The sequence below is a fragment of the Sander lucioperca genome, chromosome 8 (genome assembly GCF_008315115.2).
Source record: "Sander lucioperca isolate FBNREF2018 chromosome 8, SLUC_FBN_1.2, whole genome shotgun sequence".
Lineage (NCBI taxonomy): Eukaryota > Metazoa > Chordata > Actinopteri > Perciformes > Percidae > Sander > Sander lucioperca.
In genome coordinates, this window is record NC_050180.1 from 12351795 (window position 1) to 12369133 (window position 17339).

The 17339-nt window shown below is 38.5% G+C and overlaps 1 protein-coding gene across 2 annotated transcripts in view; it reads left to right on the forward strand.

Annotated features, from left to right (window-relative positions):
- Positions 1–17339, forward strand: part of asic4a (acid-sensing (proton-gated) ion channel family member 4a) — a 90799-nt gene that overhangs the window by 67715 nt on the left and 5745 nt on the right. For both annotated transcript variants that reach the window (XM_031281657.2, XM_031281655.2), the window contains exons 2-9: positions 5961–6105; positions 6483–6610; positions 6734–6887; positions 10351–10404; positions 12860–13013; positions 15526–15617; positions 15799–15878; positions 16481–16591. In XM_031281657.2, the coding sequence (XP_031137517.1) occupies positions 5961–6105; positions 6483–6610; positions 6734–6887; positions 10351–10404; positions 12860–13013; positions 15526–15617; positions 15799–15878; positions 16481–16591 (918 nt within the window). The remainder of the gene's footprint in view (positions 1–5960; positions 6106–6482; positions 6611–6733; positions 6888–10350; positions 10405–12859; positions 13014–15525; positions 15618–15798; positions 15879–16480; positions 16592–17339) is intronic.

Sequence of the window (17339 nt, forward strand, 5' to 3'; positions counted from 1 at the left end):
TATGGCCATTTATAAGGCTGTGGATAGTGATGTTGTCGACTTTTTTATATTGAAAGGTGCAAATGTTTTGTCCACCCCATGAGAGGGTCAGAGGGCCTTTTTCTTTTCATGATGTTGTGGAGATAATCTTTTTTTCCTCCACCTCTTTTGTTGTTTAACAAAGATCATAAGCAATTAATTGTTGCCTTACTGTATGGCCCTCCATTGTTCTTTATGTCTTTTTATTTTTTCTCTGTCTGTATTGAGAGTGTGAGAGGGAAACAGTCACTTCATAGAGTGAATGTTTGTATCTGGGACAAATTGGAGTATCAAGGGTAAAAGGAAGAAATACAGCAAAACATGTTTATTTAAATTTTTCTGTTTTGAAGACTTTTTCTGTTTAGAGGGACCTAAGATTAAGACATCATGTTCTCTTCGTCATCACGTCCTCTTGTACAACAGTTTTGAGCGACTTGAGGTGCCTTCAGTACTTTTTTAGGGCAAAAACGATGACATTGTCTCAGATGCATTATGTAAGATTTATGCATTGACATGGCAGTGCTGATTTATTGATTTGGCTGCTTGTTTAAAAGGGACGATTGAGCAATAAAAAACAAAAAGCATGTTTCATCTATCCATATAGTCCATAATAATGTGAACTGGGACACTTTTAGCTGCAGTGTGAATGTAGTCAAACATTTAGACTTTTTAATTCCTTGACTTTATGGCAGGAAAGTAAAGCATGTTTTCTGTCAAACAGATCCCTCATGCAAACGGCGTGTGTATAAATTACATTTTGTCCATTTAACTTCCCTGTGTATGTGTCATTTTGTCTCATATTGTGTGTGTTTTTCTTACAGCAAGACAACATGTCTGCCAATAGGATAAGACAGTTCCATTTGCTCGCAGTGCAGTTTCCCTTATACCAAGTATCTTCAAACAAGAATAACAGAATAACCACTTCACTAGAATTAGAAAAAGAAAATTATTGAAACAAAATTAATCGTTAATGGTTGTATCAGCACAGTTTTAAAAAGTTAATCGTGGATAAAATAACTTTGTGAGAGAGAGATTTTTGCAGTGTAGTACATTGACTGGCAGTCCTGTTGCATACACTGTTGCGAAAACGTTCAGTAATACCATGTAAATATTCAGTTCATGTCACATTGTGATTTGAGTTTTTCTGCTGGGAGGTTGTAATGAAGCCATTAAATCAAAGAACGTTCTGTCTCAACCTTAAACCTGCATGAGCCAGCCTTAATGGTTTCAACTGCCAATCAGTGCTCTGGCATATTCCACCACCTTCCGTAAATTAATTCAAATCCTTCTTCTTCATATTCGGAGAGCTACCCGATGACACGCAGCATCCCTGGAAATGGATGTCCTCCGGAGAAGCACTAAAGTGATTCCTGCAGGTTATTTAAAAGGAAAAGTGCCATGGGACTGTCAGAATAGGCCATAAAGAGGGTGTTAAAGGGTTTTCCCCACGAGAGCTTATGAATTACATGGTAAGGGGTTGGTCTCTTAATGCATTTAGCATGGAGAGACAGAAAATTAAACAAGGCACTTTGAAATAAAAAAAACACTGGCAAAAGACACATAATGATTTGACATTTAATACAATTAGGCTATAGTTGGTAAAATACAGTACAGTATATGCAAATGACATGAAGTTGGGCATTTTTCCAAAGTATGTTGCTGCTATAGGCTAGATGAGGGCTCCATCTTAAGGTGTTTATACTTTACCGTCTAATCAAGTGGTCTCACCACCCTTGTTCTTCCCATTGTCTTTGCATTATATGTATGTATTCTGTTAAGTGGCCATCATGTATAGTACACAGAGACCCAAAAACCTACAAATACTCTTATTCTGAAATACTGTCATTCTCCAGGTTTGCTGTGTAAGTTGGTTTGTTGTAATTTCATTCAACCACAAATTTATTTACTAATAAACGGGGTTAGAATTACATTTTGACACAGGATCCCTCTGTAAGCATCACAATAAGGTAAAAATGCAAGACCTTAAACCAGCATTACCTGATTTGTTTGGCCACTCGGGAGCAGCAGAAAAAAGCTGTAAATGTTGACATATTACAACCTTATACAGTTGTTATGGAGACCTTTTTAGCATAATCATTGGCTTTTTATTTATTCATCAGATATGTAACAACATGAGCATTTATTTACCGTCATGTGTGCGTCCACATGCTCTGTCTTGGTCTCCACCAACTCCTGAGAAAAATATCTGCTAAATGTTCCACTATGGTCACCAGCTAGACACTAACTTTGTCAGGTTCAGTGGGTTTTTGGAGTTGTCCGCAGCCGAAAAACAACACTATGAGAGTGTTGAGACTGAATCCAAACAGTACAGTTGCAGGCCGTAAAACCAAAACAATAGGCCTTTTTTCAAAGAAAACACTTTGACATGTCACTGTAGAAAAGCACAAGTGTAAATGATGAAATTCCATTTTGCTACTTTGTTTTCAGGGTCCAGCGACCAAGCGAGTCCTATTAATTATTTATATGGTCCATTATTAATATAAGAATATTAATTATAGCCCTCTAAAGCCCTTCTTATTCTAGGTTTATATTACTTTTTAGTGGTGCATACACTGTTGACAAACAAATTATCAATTATTCAAGCTAATTGCTACACAGTGAACATGTGGCCTGAGGTTATGGGGCCTTGGGCCAGGTTGCCCAGTAGGTATTCCAGCCTTGAATAGTCAAATTAAAACAAAAGAGAAGAGAGAAACAGAATAATATATATTGTGCAAATACAGCACATACATAACAGAACAACATGAGATTAAAACATATTAAGTGTGTTAGAGAGTTTCAGGTTGGTGTTCAGACCTAACTCACAGAATAGTACAGAACTGAAAACGTTTGGTTCTATTTTCTATAACTATCTAAAAGTCTGTCGAATGGAGTGATATTGTTTTAGACCTCCGAATGACAACAAAGTGAACCATGCTACATTAAGTGCCGCAATAATTAGCTCTTGTAAACAACTTGAGTCAGTCAGAGGAGTACAAAACCTCTTTTCATTTGGTTTGTAACTGCCATGCTGCTGCTTTGTTTCAGCTTGTCAACAGCAGTGCCAAGTCCCCACTTGGGAATTTCCCAAGTCTGCCCTGTTACCTTTGCTAAATTTGGTGCAAGATGTAACAAGAGAAAAATGCTCCATCAATCACATTGCAGATGCAGGAAGAGAAGAGTGGGGGGTTCAGAGACAGAGAAATAAACTAGTGTAAGCTCTGCCAACAACCATTTCCTGGGTGAGATGATGGGGAAAACTTTGCTGTACTCTCTGGGGACATAATTTGTGAACGCACTGGCGTCCTCCAGAGCCCAAAGTTTTGGAGCGGAAACCAGGCACTTGGTCGGGGTGTTTGGAGCATTTCTAAAGTGAAATCCTCCTTTGCCTCTGATGCCTGCTCCATCAGATAAAGTCTGCCTGCCGAGGCTTAAGTGTGTCAATGAACGGGAGGGAGGATCAATGATAAGTGCAGCTTACCTCTTCAACTGCTCCGCACCAGCCAAATAGAGATTAAACCATTTCAACCTAATAGCACATGTCAGTCAAAATTCACACTTGAATACTCCTTCCCGGTCCTGGACCCCATTTTGCCACCTCCCATTTTCTAATCACACTGACTAGAAAGTTGCTACCATTTACAAAGGAATGCAGATTGGCCATCAGAACGAACACATTTTCACCATGGAGACCCCTTTGTACCACATATGAGCCCGAACTGAGATCTGTGATTCTGCCAGACATTTCTCTGAATTCTCAACTAAGACTCACTTTGAAGGTTACCATTCGTAATCCATTCGAAAGCACACTCAATACAAACATGTATTCACACACACACACACACACACACACACACACACACACACACACACAAACAGATCAAAAGCCTGAGTCTATTATTGCGTAAAATACAGCTCTCCTTCTAAAGACCACGTTTTTGTAAATGGTACTCATTTCTTGCTCTAATCACTGTTGTGGATATTGCTAAATTGCCACTGTTCCAGGGAATTACTGGACTGAACCACACAACCGTGGCTTTGATTTGTTGTTCAACCTTCTCAGATGTGAATACACCCAGTGGTCTGTAAATGAGAGTGTCTGTTGTTCCACCAGCATCCCTTATTTAGACATCACAGCACTCATTAGGTGGATCAAGCTGATATCAAAGTCAGAACACAGATGACGATGTTTTGGAGAATGCTGGGACTGTCGCAATGTCTCTGTAATGATACGTCTGCCATCTATTCAGCTCGATTGTTATTTCACTGCCATTTCTCCAGCGACTTGGCGGTTGACCTCTCCTGCAATGTGATTTTTCTCACTTTATACTTTCACCACTGTCCTTTTTTATTTGATGTTTGGACAAAATTATTCCAAAAATGACTCTTTTGCTCTGTGGAAAGATGTAATAGGATGATGACAAGGCTTATAACTCTGATGCTGTTTGAATCCATCATTTCATTCTGAAAAGCCTTTTATCTTTAAAGTCAGCCAAAACTTCTTTTTTGCAGTCTTACGTGTTTTAGCAGTTTTACGAAACATCTAAATAATTATAAATAAATAAAAGTAATCTGATTTGACTGACCTTTTTTTTTTTACGTACGTATTTGCCAACATGTAGTGGACAGCTCGCCATGCCCCGACTCTCTTAGTTATTGCTGCTAAGCCTGTCAAGCTTTCCATTCTCGCATGGCAGAGGAAACGGTTGCAGATTTACCTCTTAAAAAGCAGGCTTTTTATTTCTAGCCACCAATCGTCAATGTTATCTGCTGAAATGACAACTGTTGCCAGCAGATTTTATCAGCTGCTAGGATAACTAAGCTAACTTGTTTAAAATGAGAATGTTGTAAATGGGTCTTGGACTTGATGGGTATATCCGTGATATTGTGCTAAAAGACGAAGCTAACATGTCCCAGGCAAAATGTCAACACCCTCACCAGTTGATCCATGTGAAGGACATGTAAATAAAGAAAAAAACGTTGTTTTTGTATTGCAGTGCACTTAATATTCATACGATTACGAAAAATGAGAGATAAGGACCCCGATATGATTTTTTTAAAGGCTTTCAGAATGGGGACTTACCAACATGTTTAGCAAATGTAACCCTAACTCAGGTATACATTTAGTAAATGTATCCCATCCCTTACACTTTTGCCCTTATTGAAGGGCTAAAAAAAACACACACACACACACACACACACACACACCAGCGTTTAGCAAACAAACACATTATTTGAAATAAGCTTGTTGTGTTTTTCGCAACATATTACTGATGTAATCAAATCTTAATCACGATCAAATATATTAATAACTTAGATTTGTTGTTTGTTGTGTGTAGTTTAAGTCTGTTTCATTAAAATACCTGTCAATCATTTTAGGAGTGATGGCATATTACCATCCTTTAATTTGGATTTTGTTGGTGGATCTACAGTATCTTTTTGTTTCCATGTAGATCACAGATTGTCCCTTTAAATCTCACAGGAGATACCAGATAAATGATCTGTTGCAGTTTAGATGAAAAACACAAACAAAGAGATGATGTGTTCCTCACAGAGACAGCTCCTCTGATAGGTGGTGACGTGATGCCTCTCTTATTGTCTTTTGTTTTCTTTTGAAGGAAGATTAAAGAATCTCTCATGCCATTTGATATTTCAGAGGGATGGTAGTACTACTGAGCAGCATTGTGCAGGGTTTGTGTGGTGGGTGTTGGGAATTCATTCAAATACAATCCACAACAAAGTCCATGAGGGACTGAGCCAGCAGACTGCATCCAGAGGTTTGTGGATATAATTGAGTAACTTGCCCAAGCAGACACTCAGCTTGTTTATTTATTTTTTTCTTCCATATCTCTGCCTTCATTGCAATGCACCATGAGTATGATCTTGTCACAGCCAGTGTGTGGACTTTGTCATGTTCATGATAGGAATCTATTCTCTTCCAGGTTTACACCAGATATGGGAAATGCTACACTTTTAATGGCAACAAGACGACATCCAGGAAAAGCAAACAGGGCGGAATGGGAAATGGACTGGAGATCATGTTGGATATCCAGCAGGATGAGTATCTGCCCATCTGGAGAGAGACAAGTAAGCCTCAACACTATTTGTCCAATGTAATCCCATCATATGTTACAGCATGAGATACCTCTGCTGGGCTTTAAAATAACCTGCACCCATTTCTCTGGGTCACATACTGTAAATAATGCATTCTGTAATTGCATTCCTGCAACTGGGAAAATGTGATTTGTAAGAGGAAATTCCTGAACACAATACACTATCTCAGATTAGTGTTCCCATTGTAGTTGTCACATAATATTAATCTCTACTGGCGTGTTTTTCAAACATGACTGAAATATGGTTTGCCGTTAGAGTCAAACTGAGTCCAAGGTGTCAGATGAGGCAGCCATCTGAAATTACCTTGTACTTATCCTTTGCAATGCTTTGTTCTCTGTTTCATTCTGAAGATGAGACGTCCCTGGAGGCCGGCATCCGAGTTCAGATCCACAGTCAGGACGAGCCTCCCTATATCCACCAGCTGGGCTTCGGCGTCTCTCCGGGTTTCCAGACCTTTGTTTCATGTCAGGAGCAGAGGGTAGGTCTTCTTCATCATAGCTCACTGTCCCTGTTTCCCTTCTCCCACCAGATTACTCTTCTTCATGCAACCATTCGCCCCTGGTGGTTCACAGTGGGGTCTAATAAATCTCTGTGTGCTTAGCTGACCTACCTGCCCCAGCCCTGGGGGAACTGCCGCTCCACCAGCAAAGAGAAATTCCCGGGGTACGACACATACAGCATCAGTGCCTGTCGTTTGCTCTGCGAGACCAACGAGGTCCTGCGAGTGTGCAGCTGCAGGATGGTGCACATGCCCGGTAAGATCCCCCTACCTCACATTTAAACAGAATAATAAGCAGGCGGCAGAATAATTTGTGCGCATAATTTACAAATGCACACATATTAGTAAACCATGCTGTCAGATTAACGACAAATTATTGTTATAGCAGGACCTGTAAAAACCGATAACTGAACTAAGAACAAAATGTATTGTAACTTAGAAACACACCAACACAAATCCTTTTCATGTTATGTGGTAACTTCAAAGTCATGACATAGCATATATAAGGTAACACAATTCACAATAGGAACATCAAAAGTATAAAATATTCCAACAGAGTTAGTATTTTCAAGTATTTATTTAAAATGTTTTGGTCTAGCGTGATTGAAAAAACAGCCAGCCCAGTATTTGTATCATTTAGATGACCCATTGTGCAAAACAAGTCATTTTTTCCCCACTTGAATAATTCCACCACAGATATAATTTTGGCTGCCACATGTCTGACCTTGATGCTTGATATCTGGAGTGGAATGCTCTTCAGCAGCGCTGGCAGCTCTCTAGACAGTGACTCTTCAGACTACATGAAATTCTCAATGACTTTTGGATCCATTTGTTCATACATCTCAGCTGTTTGGGGCTTGTTCTGTTGGGCTCCTGTGGGACTCATGACTTATTTTGATTAATTATTTTCTATCACCTGGTTTTATTACCTGGTTGTTCTCATGTTTAGTTTCTGCTGGTAGATGGTTTGTAAACAGCTCTTAGGACTCCTTTATAGAGGATTCATTTAGCATTGACTTACACAAGGAGAGATTGCCTCGAACACACAATCAATTTAAAATCTCTTCTGATTAAAAAGATGTGGCACAAAGGATTTTGTGTTGTTTTATGATTCATATGGAGTGTTTTCTTATTTTTGTATTCCTTTTAAGGACATATTTAAGATGAAGAAAAAATGAGGTACTGTAATGTGATGATATGAGCAGGGCAGAATGATAATCAAACAGACATAAATACAGCACATACTGTAGAAGACACAACACATAGTTGTTTGCGTGAGGTAGATACTTGTCACCGTAGTTTGTACTACAATTGACACAATTTCTCTGTTCAGATCGGGGATATGTTGCAAAAGTGAGTTTAACAAACACAAAATAAGTTGTTTAGACTTGCCACTCAGTGTGTGCGTCATCATGGCCAGGGTGCATCAAGTCAAAGAGCTGAGTCACTGAACGCAAACTTTTTTTGGCAAACATGAGGAAATCTGTTGATGTAAATAAACAACAGTATGAGACATTTAAGGTAGGAAAAAAGTTGTAATAATAGTTTAACCAGAACTGATGCATTATTGAGTTTTGACAAGCTGTTCACCAGGCTGAAGAAGATAAACACTGTGGTTCTCAGGTTAAGCATTTACATATCAGTCACACATTTTATTGGCAGGCTGTAATGGCCGCAAGTGGTGGTCTGATCTGCAGAGAGAAATCACAGCTAATCATTTAATCTCGACAGGCTGTGACACAGACACATTTTTAATCAGTTGGGTGCTCTGCAGGGGGACAGTACCTACCTCGCTACAAGATCGTGATTGTGTTGCAATACACTGTGAGCAATGAACTCATGAATTTGGGAAAACTATGGAAACATCTTACTTTAGCTTATAGCTTTCGCTTAACGTTTTTTAGTCTCACACAACTGCAAACCCATCTTTTGAGCAAGGTATCAGATCCAAACCTATAAAAAAAACTCAATCTCACCAATCAATCACAGGAATGAAAAAGGACTATCGAGTGGGAAACCTTTGAATTAATAGATAGCGAGGGCTGTTCACAGAGTATCAGAACCATTTTGCTTTCTGTAATGATGTATTACATCAGATATGATATTTATTTTATCAGATGTAATAAATGTGGAAGCTTTTCCAGGCCATTTGCCCAGTCCAGCTTTAGAAGAGGGCTCCTGTCAGCAATCAGGAAGCTCGCATTAGTTCACTGCACTTATCAATAGTGAATAATATTTATTGTTGCATATTAAGTTTGCTGAAATTCCTTCATAAGGGTGCATAGTGTGATTGGTTCAAAAGCTCACCAAGGGAGCGTAAAGCCAACTTGTGAATTGAAAATCTTTTTTCAGCCTTGGTTCAATGATACGGTACTGTGCTGTAGCAGCACAGTGCCGTATCATTGAAACGCAGGATCACAGCGCCTTACACAATTTACAGTATCAATTCTTTTCTCCAGCAGTCCTCTAGCCACAGCAGCAGTTCACAGTTTGTTGCTCAGATTTGTATTCACTTTAATAGTTTGCTTTTAAGAGAACAGCACAAATGTTTGTAATCCATTTCTTTCTCATACTCACTTACATAATCCAGCAAAGGTCTACTTAACATGCCAGAAAATTGTCTTGAGCATGTGTTCACATAATCCCACATTTGTTTACAGTCTGTTGCTTCTAGTTTTTTTTTTCAGTCTTTTGTACTAGTTCAATTGTCTTTTTATGTTGTTTGTGTGCTTATGTTTATCTTAAGACACTGAATTATGTTGTTGTTAATGTTGTTTTCATGGCGTTCTTGCTGTTGCCTCCACCGAGTAGATCTTGTTTTTGGTGACATATTTATGCATCTGTTTGTTAGCAGGATATCACAAAAACAACTTTACAGATTCTTAAAATGTGTCAGAACAAGTGATTAGTTTTTGAGGTGGCTATTTATATAAAACATTTTATATATTTTTTTCTCATGACTCCTGAACTGTGAGGCTTAGAAGCAAATCTGTGTTTTTCTTTTGGGATTAATATTTCAGTATTTCATCCTATTTCTATATTTGGATCACCATCAAATAAAGGCTTTTAAAGTTCTTCTTGTTCTTAGGGTGTGAACAGCATACATAGACACTGCACAGCTTTTGTCTCTGCACACCAAATTTCCAAATTTCTGAAATGTTTAATGATGATTTATTTTGTTTCAAATCTTTGCAGGTTATCTCCACGACAGAATAAGTCTAACTCTGTTCAGAACGAGGTAAAAGTGTGAATAGACTCACTACTTAGATCATTAGACATTATTTCACTGTGTATCAATTAACATTTCTTAGTGATTGGAAAGGAGACTTCCAGAAAACATTAACCCTGTGAACATTTCACAGACAGACAAACACACCTCTGTCAATTAATTATGCTGCTGATGAAAACCTTTCATCAGTGTCCTGGGCAATATGTTTGTCTGTAAAGAAATGACTCATTGATTGGTTTTTAAAGACTTTCTGAATATGTGTTATGGGTGAAGCCAGCATGCTCCATTTCTCAGCGCAATCAAGGACAGACGTCAAAGAAGGCCCATGCTCTGTGAATGTAAGTCATCCTCCGTGTGTCTGCCCTCATTTGAAGATGACTAATAAACTGTGGAGTGTTGTTCAAAGCCACGGTTCCTCATTGCAGCAGACACGGGTCACTGATCATTTTGTTTCTGATTGATCAGACTCATTTTCTGTTCTCCTCTCCAGGAACTGCGGATATCTGCCCTCCCAGTAAAATCAACTGTGTTGACAAAGCACTCGGTAAGAAACAATCTTCCTTCATTTCTTTTGTCATTATAATAGATTCACCCAAAGGGACATGGAAACACACTCAGTAAATATGATAAGAATGTTTTTTTTTCTGCAATACAAATACCTGGAGGTAGACTTGATATTTTGAAATTACTTTTCCTCATTGTGATTTAGTCACTTTATAGCTTGATGGCTGTGCTGCCTCCATTTAATATTAAACCAACTCTCCATTCCTGCATATCTTCTCCCCCCTCCACCCCCCACGCTCTGACTCCGACCTCACTCTCCTCCAGCTGAACAAAGGCGCCTTGGTTTCAAAGGCATCACGGTTGCAGAAAAAAAGATCTTTTTCATGGTTATGGCAGACATATAAGTACAATTATCAATTCTCAGCCAAATAAGCCAGAGATTTAATTATGTCTCTCTTTGCTGAATTCAATATGGTTGAATGAAATCTTAGATATATCTTACAGGAGTGTTCCATATTCACGTGGGTCATATTCCTGATTCAAATAGGGTGAATACATTAGCCCATCATGAAAGTTAATAAATTAGAATATCATTTATATATTTATATTGTAAAGGTCTTTTTGTTCCCATATCAGACAAAGAATATATGCGTCGTGCTCCTGCATACACATGGCCTTATTGTTAGACTTAATACATAAATCATCAATTCAAAATTACTGCTTTCAGTGCTCCCTCTGTGTTTTTGTCTGGACTCAATGCATTTCAAATTTAAAAAGAGAGATTGGGGAAAGCTATTTACTCTCCTGTTTACATAGTGTTGTTTAAGAGTTAGGGTTGTGAATATGTATTTGTTAACGTGAGAGCAATTAATGCCTGTAAGTTAACTGAGTGTGAGTCTAGGTGTGTTTTTCTGAGCCCTTACTCTGAACAAATGGCATAACTGATATACTGTAAACACTATTGCCACAGTTGTTATTAAATAACACTGTTAGAATAACACATCATTTTGTTAATATATCAAGAACGATATCAGTCTGTTGGTCTCTTTTCTTATATGGCAGAGACCAATGCTGGAGAAGACATTTGATCCGCTAAATGATTTTGCAAACTGTTCAATTATTCATTCAAAAGCTCTAATGGATTTGTTCATCCTCAACATTACCCATCTAACTGAGATAAATACTTTCTACTACTTTATTTATTTATTTTTTTTAAGATTATTTTTTTTGCCATTTTCGGCCTTTATTTTGATAGGACATGCAGCAAAGGTCCACAGGTCGGAGTCAAACCTGGGCCCGATGCGTCGAGGAGTAAACCTCTATATATACCAACTGAGCTATCCGGGCACTCACACCCATACATACTTTTTTCCCACTATAAGCACACAATTGTACTTGTTTGTACTTATACACCATGACCACGTACTGAAGCAAACAGGGAATTTCTGTTTAAATTGTCATTGTCGGGTAACGTAACATGTGCCATAAGCACTGTTGCTATGGTTACCTGCAGTCTAATCAATGTGCATAGATGGTGGTTGAACTGGAACTGTAATTGAAGTGTCCTGATATGTTGTACAGTCTTAATAGATTTCTGCCAACCAATCAGAAAAACATAATTTTTGTGGTCATGGAATAACAGTTTAACAATGGATCAAATTAAGATTTGCATTGTGAAAGAGGTTGCTCATAGTTACAAACCCACAGATAATTATCAGACTCTGCAGTTCCCCTCACCACTACGGAGCAGTTTAGCATCTTTTAGCTAATTGTTTTGGTCTTAGGCTGCATTCACACATTAGTGCAGAGTTGTGCGGTGATGTGGGAGTGTCACCTAAATGGCCATTTGTGTCTCCACACACAGTCAACTGCACACAGACAAAGTTAGCGACTAGCTGGTGAACAGGAAGGTCAGTGGTTCGATCCCTGGCTCTGCAGTCCCATGTCGAAGTGTCCTAAACCACGAATTGCTCCCAATGCTGCACCATCGGTGTGTGAATGTTTATCTGATGAGCAGGTGACACCTTGTATAGCAGCCTTGGCCACCAGTGAATAGTGCCTGTACTGTAAAAGCGCTTTGAGTAGTCGTTAAGACTAGAAAAGTGCTATATATATGCAAGCTATTTGCATATTGTAGCACTTAGCAGCTAAAAAGCCAGACAACAAAAACAGAGCTAAAGGAAGAGTGAATATTGAACTGAAATTTGCCAGGTGTTCAAAAACACAGCTCCACGTGAATGCTAACGCTACTAAGGAAACCATAACATCTTTATAAGGTGATAATATGTAAATGTTGGGTTTACAGTGTGTTCTGCTGTTAAAAAAACACAACTCTTGTAGTACACACTCCCTATCCTTCAAACCTTTTCCTTTGTTGCAGATTGTTTTTGCCTCTAGATTCTGTGTAGCATCTCATATGTTTCTCTGGTAGAGTGATTGCCAACAAATCATCGCTGAAACTGACCCAGTCTACCACTGTTTCCATTGTGTTGCAGCACAGCTACAAAAGAACAGTAGGGATACCTGTCCATGCGAGACGCCCTGTAATCTCACCCGCTACGGTAAAGAGCTCTCCATGGTCAAAATCCCCAGCAAGGGCTCTGCTCGCTATCTCTCCAGGAAATATGACAAGTCAGAGGACTACATCAGGTACGACAGGAACCTTCAACAAGACTAAACTCACGTATGGGCAAATGTGATGCTCAATAAAAAAGGGCCATCAATGATGACCTCCAGTCTGTTATAACAAACACAAAACCATAAATATAAAACAAAATCAATTATATTTTCACACAAGCATCAATTTATATTTTGTCTTTAGGTGAATAGTTGATCTTCTTGGAAATTAGAAAGTCTGGTGAGAGCAAGTTAATTGGCACCATGAGGTCATTACAAGTACATATATGGAAATTAAATGTATTTATTATACTGTATACGATTCTGATGTTGTACTTTTCCTGGGGTTCATCCTGGTTGGTCTGTCTAAAGGTCCGTCAAACACAAAAAAAAATTTGGCAACCACAAGTCAGATTGCCATGAAATGTAATTCTGGAGATACTCTGTTAAACATATGATTTCGACAAACACTTTTTAATTAAATGTGTGTTTGATTTTCATGGTCCCCACAGAATAATGTAAGAATGTGTCCTTCCTTTTCCTCCAGCACCACTTAAAACGTAAAACTTCTACTCGATAAAATATCAAATAAGCAGATTGTTGTGAAATTCAGTAAACAATAATAATGATCCTCAGAGGATAAAACTTTTAAATTTTGTACACTTCTTTAGCACAACCAAAATGTCAGTTTTGGAGATAAGATATCTCCTGTGTAGCTAATATTTTGGGATTAAATCTGACTTTAAAGTCCCCATGGTTTTTCCTGTAGCGCCACCCTCAATAGGAAAACACTTCTAAAGCTCAAGGAATAGCAAAATCGTCACAAGACTGAGCACTTAAATTCCAAATATTAGTTTAATAAAATAATCGTAAAACTATATATTTATGTTATCCTTATTATGCAAAGATTTATCCTTCTATAAGTAACTGCTAGGGGTGCACCAATCCGATATTAAGATCGGATATCGGTCCCGATGTTGACAAAATTGCTGGATCAGGGATCGGAAAAATTAACAGATCCACGGGCCGATCCAGTTCTGTTAGTCTTTTTTTTGTTGTCTTAGTTAGGAAAGTAATGTTTAGTTAGGAAAGTCTGGTGCCTTTAGTCTCTTCCACATGGTGGAAGGAAGGTATAAGGTGGAAGGTATACAGTGTATTATTAATTCAACAACGGTATCGGATCGGTATTGGGTATCGACAGATACACAAAGCCCAGGCATCGGTATCGGTATTCGGACTGAAAAAGTCGATTGGTGCATCCCTAGTAACTGCAATATAGCTTGGGTGTACACACCAAACAAATCTGATGATTTATTAATTACAAAAGAGATCTGTTTTTGGGTAAGTTACAGGTGCCACACAGATTCTGCTATTCTTAATGTTTTCCAAATCAACAAACTGCAGATTGTTCAGTTCATACATTGTTATTTCAAAAACACTCAGTCTTCATTTCCAAGAACTTCAAATGCCAGGTCCAATCTGAAATTCAATCCCCTCTGATTGATTTTGTAAATGTTTCCCCAGAACTTTTTAAAAGTGTGCCTAGAAATTCCTCATTTATTTTGAAAATACATCCATAACAATGTTGTCGAATCAGGTTTGCACAGATGATTATTGTCTGTAGTTATTTTGCAGTTATGGGGTCCCATACGGACCAAAGTATGGTGGTGGACTGGTAGCTGGGGAGGTGCCAGTTCACCTCCTGGGCACTACCAAGGTGCTCTTGAGCAAGGCACCAAACTCCCAACTGCTCGGGGCACCTTTCCATGGGCAGCCCCCTCACTCTGACATCTCTCCATTAGTGCATGTATAGGTAGTAAGCATGTGTGTGTAATTCAGGCCTGTGTGTAATGTGTGTAATAACAACAGAGTGAAAACATAATTACGTAATTTCCCCTTGCGGGATTAATAAAGTATAAATTATTAAAAGCTCCAAATTAAAGCTAGTAAGTGGACCTTGTGTTAAGATAAATTTGTTAAACACCATCATGTTGTTTGTTGCATCCAGCACATTAATGCGGGGCATAATGAACATTGTAACTTCTAGTGACCACTGACAGGCCTATAACTTTTAATCCTGTTCTTCTATTTTTTTTTTTATGGAACATTTACTAATTTTCAGATTTTAATTAACTCAATGCATTTACAATGTTCTCATACTGTAATTCCTCTCAGTGCTTAATAGGCAGGGATGTAGTAGAAGGTAAACATGCCTAAACCAAAGAGCTCTTGATGCCTCGCAACACTTAATATTACCAGACTTTCTAAATCCAGAGAGATCAGAGACGTAGCAGTGACAGAGGATGCTGTCAGTGCTCATTCAGCTCATCTCAGTTAAACCCTGAAACACCTCATTATCTCACAATCGCTGGTTAGATCTTTGTAAAGCGCTGGAGGCCTGACAGTCCCATCATGACAATTTACAGTGAGCATAAAAATGACTTGGAATGATACTTTTTCAAATGTTAGATGTGTAGTGAATTATAAAAACAGCACAAGTGTATTTCACCGTGTTTAACATCCACACTCCACTTGTTTCTTCCAGAGACAACTTTCTGGTCTTAGATATCTTCTTTGAAGCTCTGAACTATGAAACAATTGAGCAAAAGAAAGCCTACGATGTCGCAGGTTTATTAGGTAAGATTTCTGTCACCTTTTTTCTCTCTTTTCTGAATATTTAAATAGACTTGCAGGTGCAGAGTCAAAGGTGTTGTTATGGGAGCTGCACTTACTTTTCATTGTCATTACGTAATAGTAAAGAGGAACTGCTTTGGCATTACGTCCATTGTGCTTCTCATTAAGTGTTCCTTCTTTTCAGGTGACATTGGTGGACAGATGGGCTTATTCATTGGAGCCAGCATCCTCACAGTCTTAGAAATACTGGATTATATCTATGAGGTACAGTGCCTGTGCAAGCATACACACATCAGCCAATCGCAATGTGAGATCAGAACTAGCTGTGATATAATCAGCAATAATTACCAGCTATTGTCCTCAACAAGAAATCAGTTTCAACCGACTATTGTAACTATTTAGAAAACACATTAGTGCCTTCATTGTTGATTTGATTTGTTCTCAATATTGACTGAATGTTTTTTTTTGTGATATGTGTATTAGTACATATCAGTGTTCTAATCTAAGACATAATTATCAGAAAATCTCAGGATTGGCATTGTAAATCTTATCGCTTATTATGCATGTGAGGAGTTTTATTTGATATCCAGGCTGGAGAAACTATATAATATCCGCTCAGGTCTGGGCTGAAGACATGCTACTAGAGCTGATCATGAAATGAACTCCTGTCTCAGCTGTATCCCCTTTAAGCTTTCTAGCCAGCAACCTGCTGACTGCCAAACATGTATGAATAAAGCAAAATCAGAGGGAGGGACTGTAATGCAGACATCACAGTGACTGAACTCTTCACTCTGCTGCGTCTCTTGTCTCCCTCGCTCACCTCTGCTCTTTCACCCTCCCTGCTGCTGTGCTATGGGTAAAACCAGGTGATCAAGCACCGACTAAAACGTCTGCTGAGGCCGCAGAAAGAGGAGAAGAAGAACAAGCAGCAGACCAGCACTGTTGCAACAGTGGGTCTTGAGGAATTGAAAGCAAAGGTACAGCACATACTGTACTCTAACAAATAGCTGTTTTCGTGCCGAGTGTACAACTTTCCCTGCAGCAGTGTAACTACATTAGGAAACTACAAGGGAATAATTCAGGAAGAAGCAAATTCATATTTTTCCACTTCTAAAATAATGAAGAATGTATTGTTCCCAATTAGTCTTAACCACTGTGCAAAGCGCATCCACCCCTGGAGCTTGGATTTGTTATTGCACAACTTAATTCTGCTTATATCTGAACAATAGACTTCTTGTCTCACATTTAACCATAACTGTGTCTCAATTCCACACAACACACTAAAACTATAACAGGGTTTTCACTTTTAAACAAGTCTGTCAGTAAAACTGAACAGACAATTTGTTCTGTTGCCATTCAATATTTGCAGCTTTGATTAAGTTTGGCTGGCTTACATCACGTTTTACTTTCCAGAGTAGATGTAGACACCAAATTAGTTTTAGAACACGGGCAACAAAAAAAAAAACAGTATGAGAATCGATTAACAATTCACAGAAAATCCATTCAAGCTAACAGGGAATTCAGCTCTCTGTTAACCTAAAATATATATACAGAACTTAAAAGTCATTTACACTCAGCTATTATTTATCTAGCTAGCTTCTGGAATCTTTTTCTCTGGGAAACCACGGCCAAAGCTGCATCTGTGGCCAAGTGTAAGTGTTATACACATCATCTTACACAAGATCCAAAAGTTTAATTTCACTATCTCACTGAATTAACAATCAG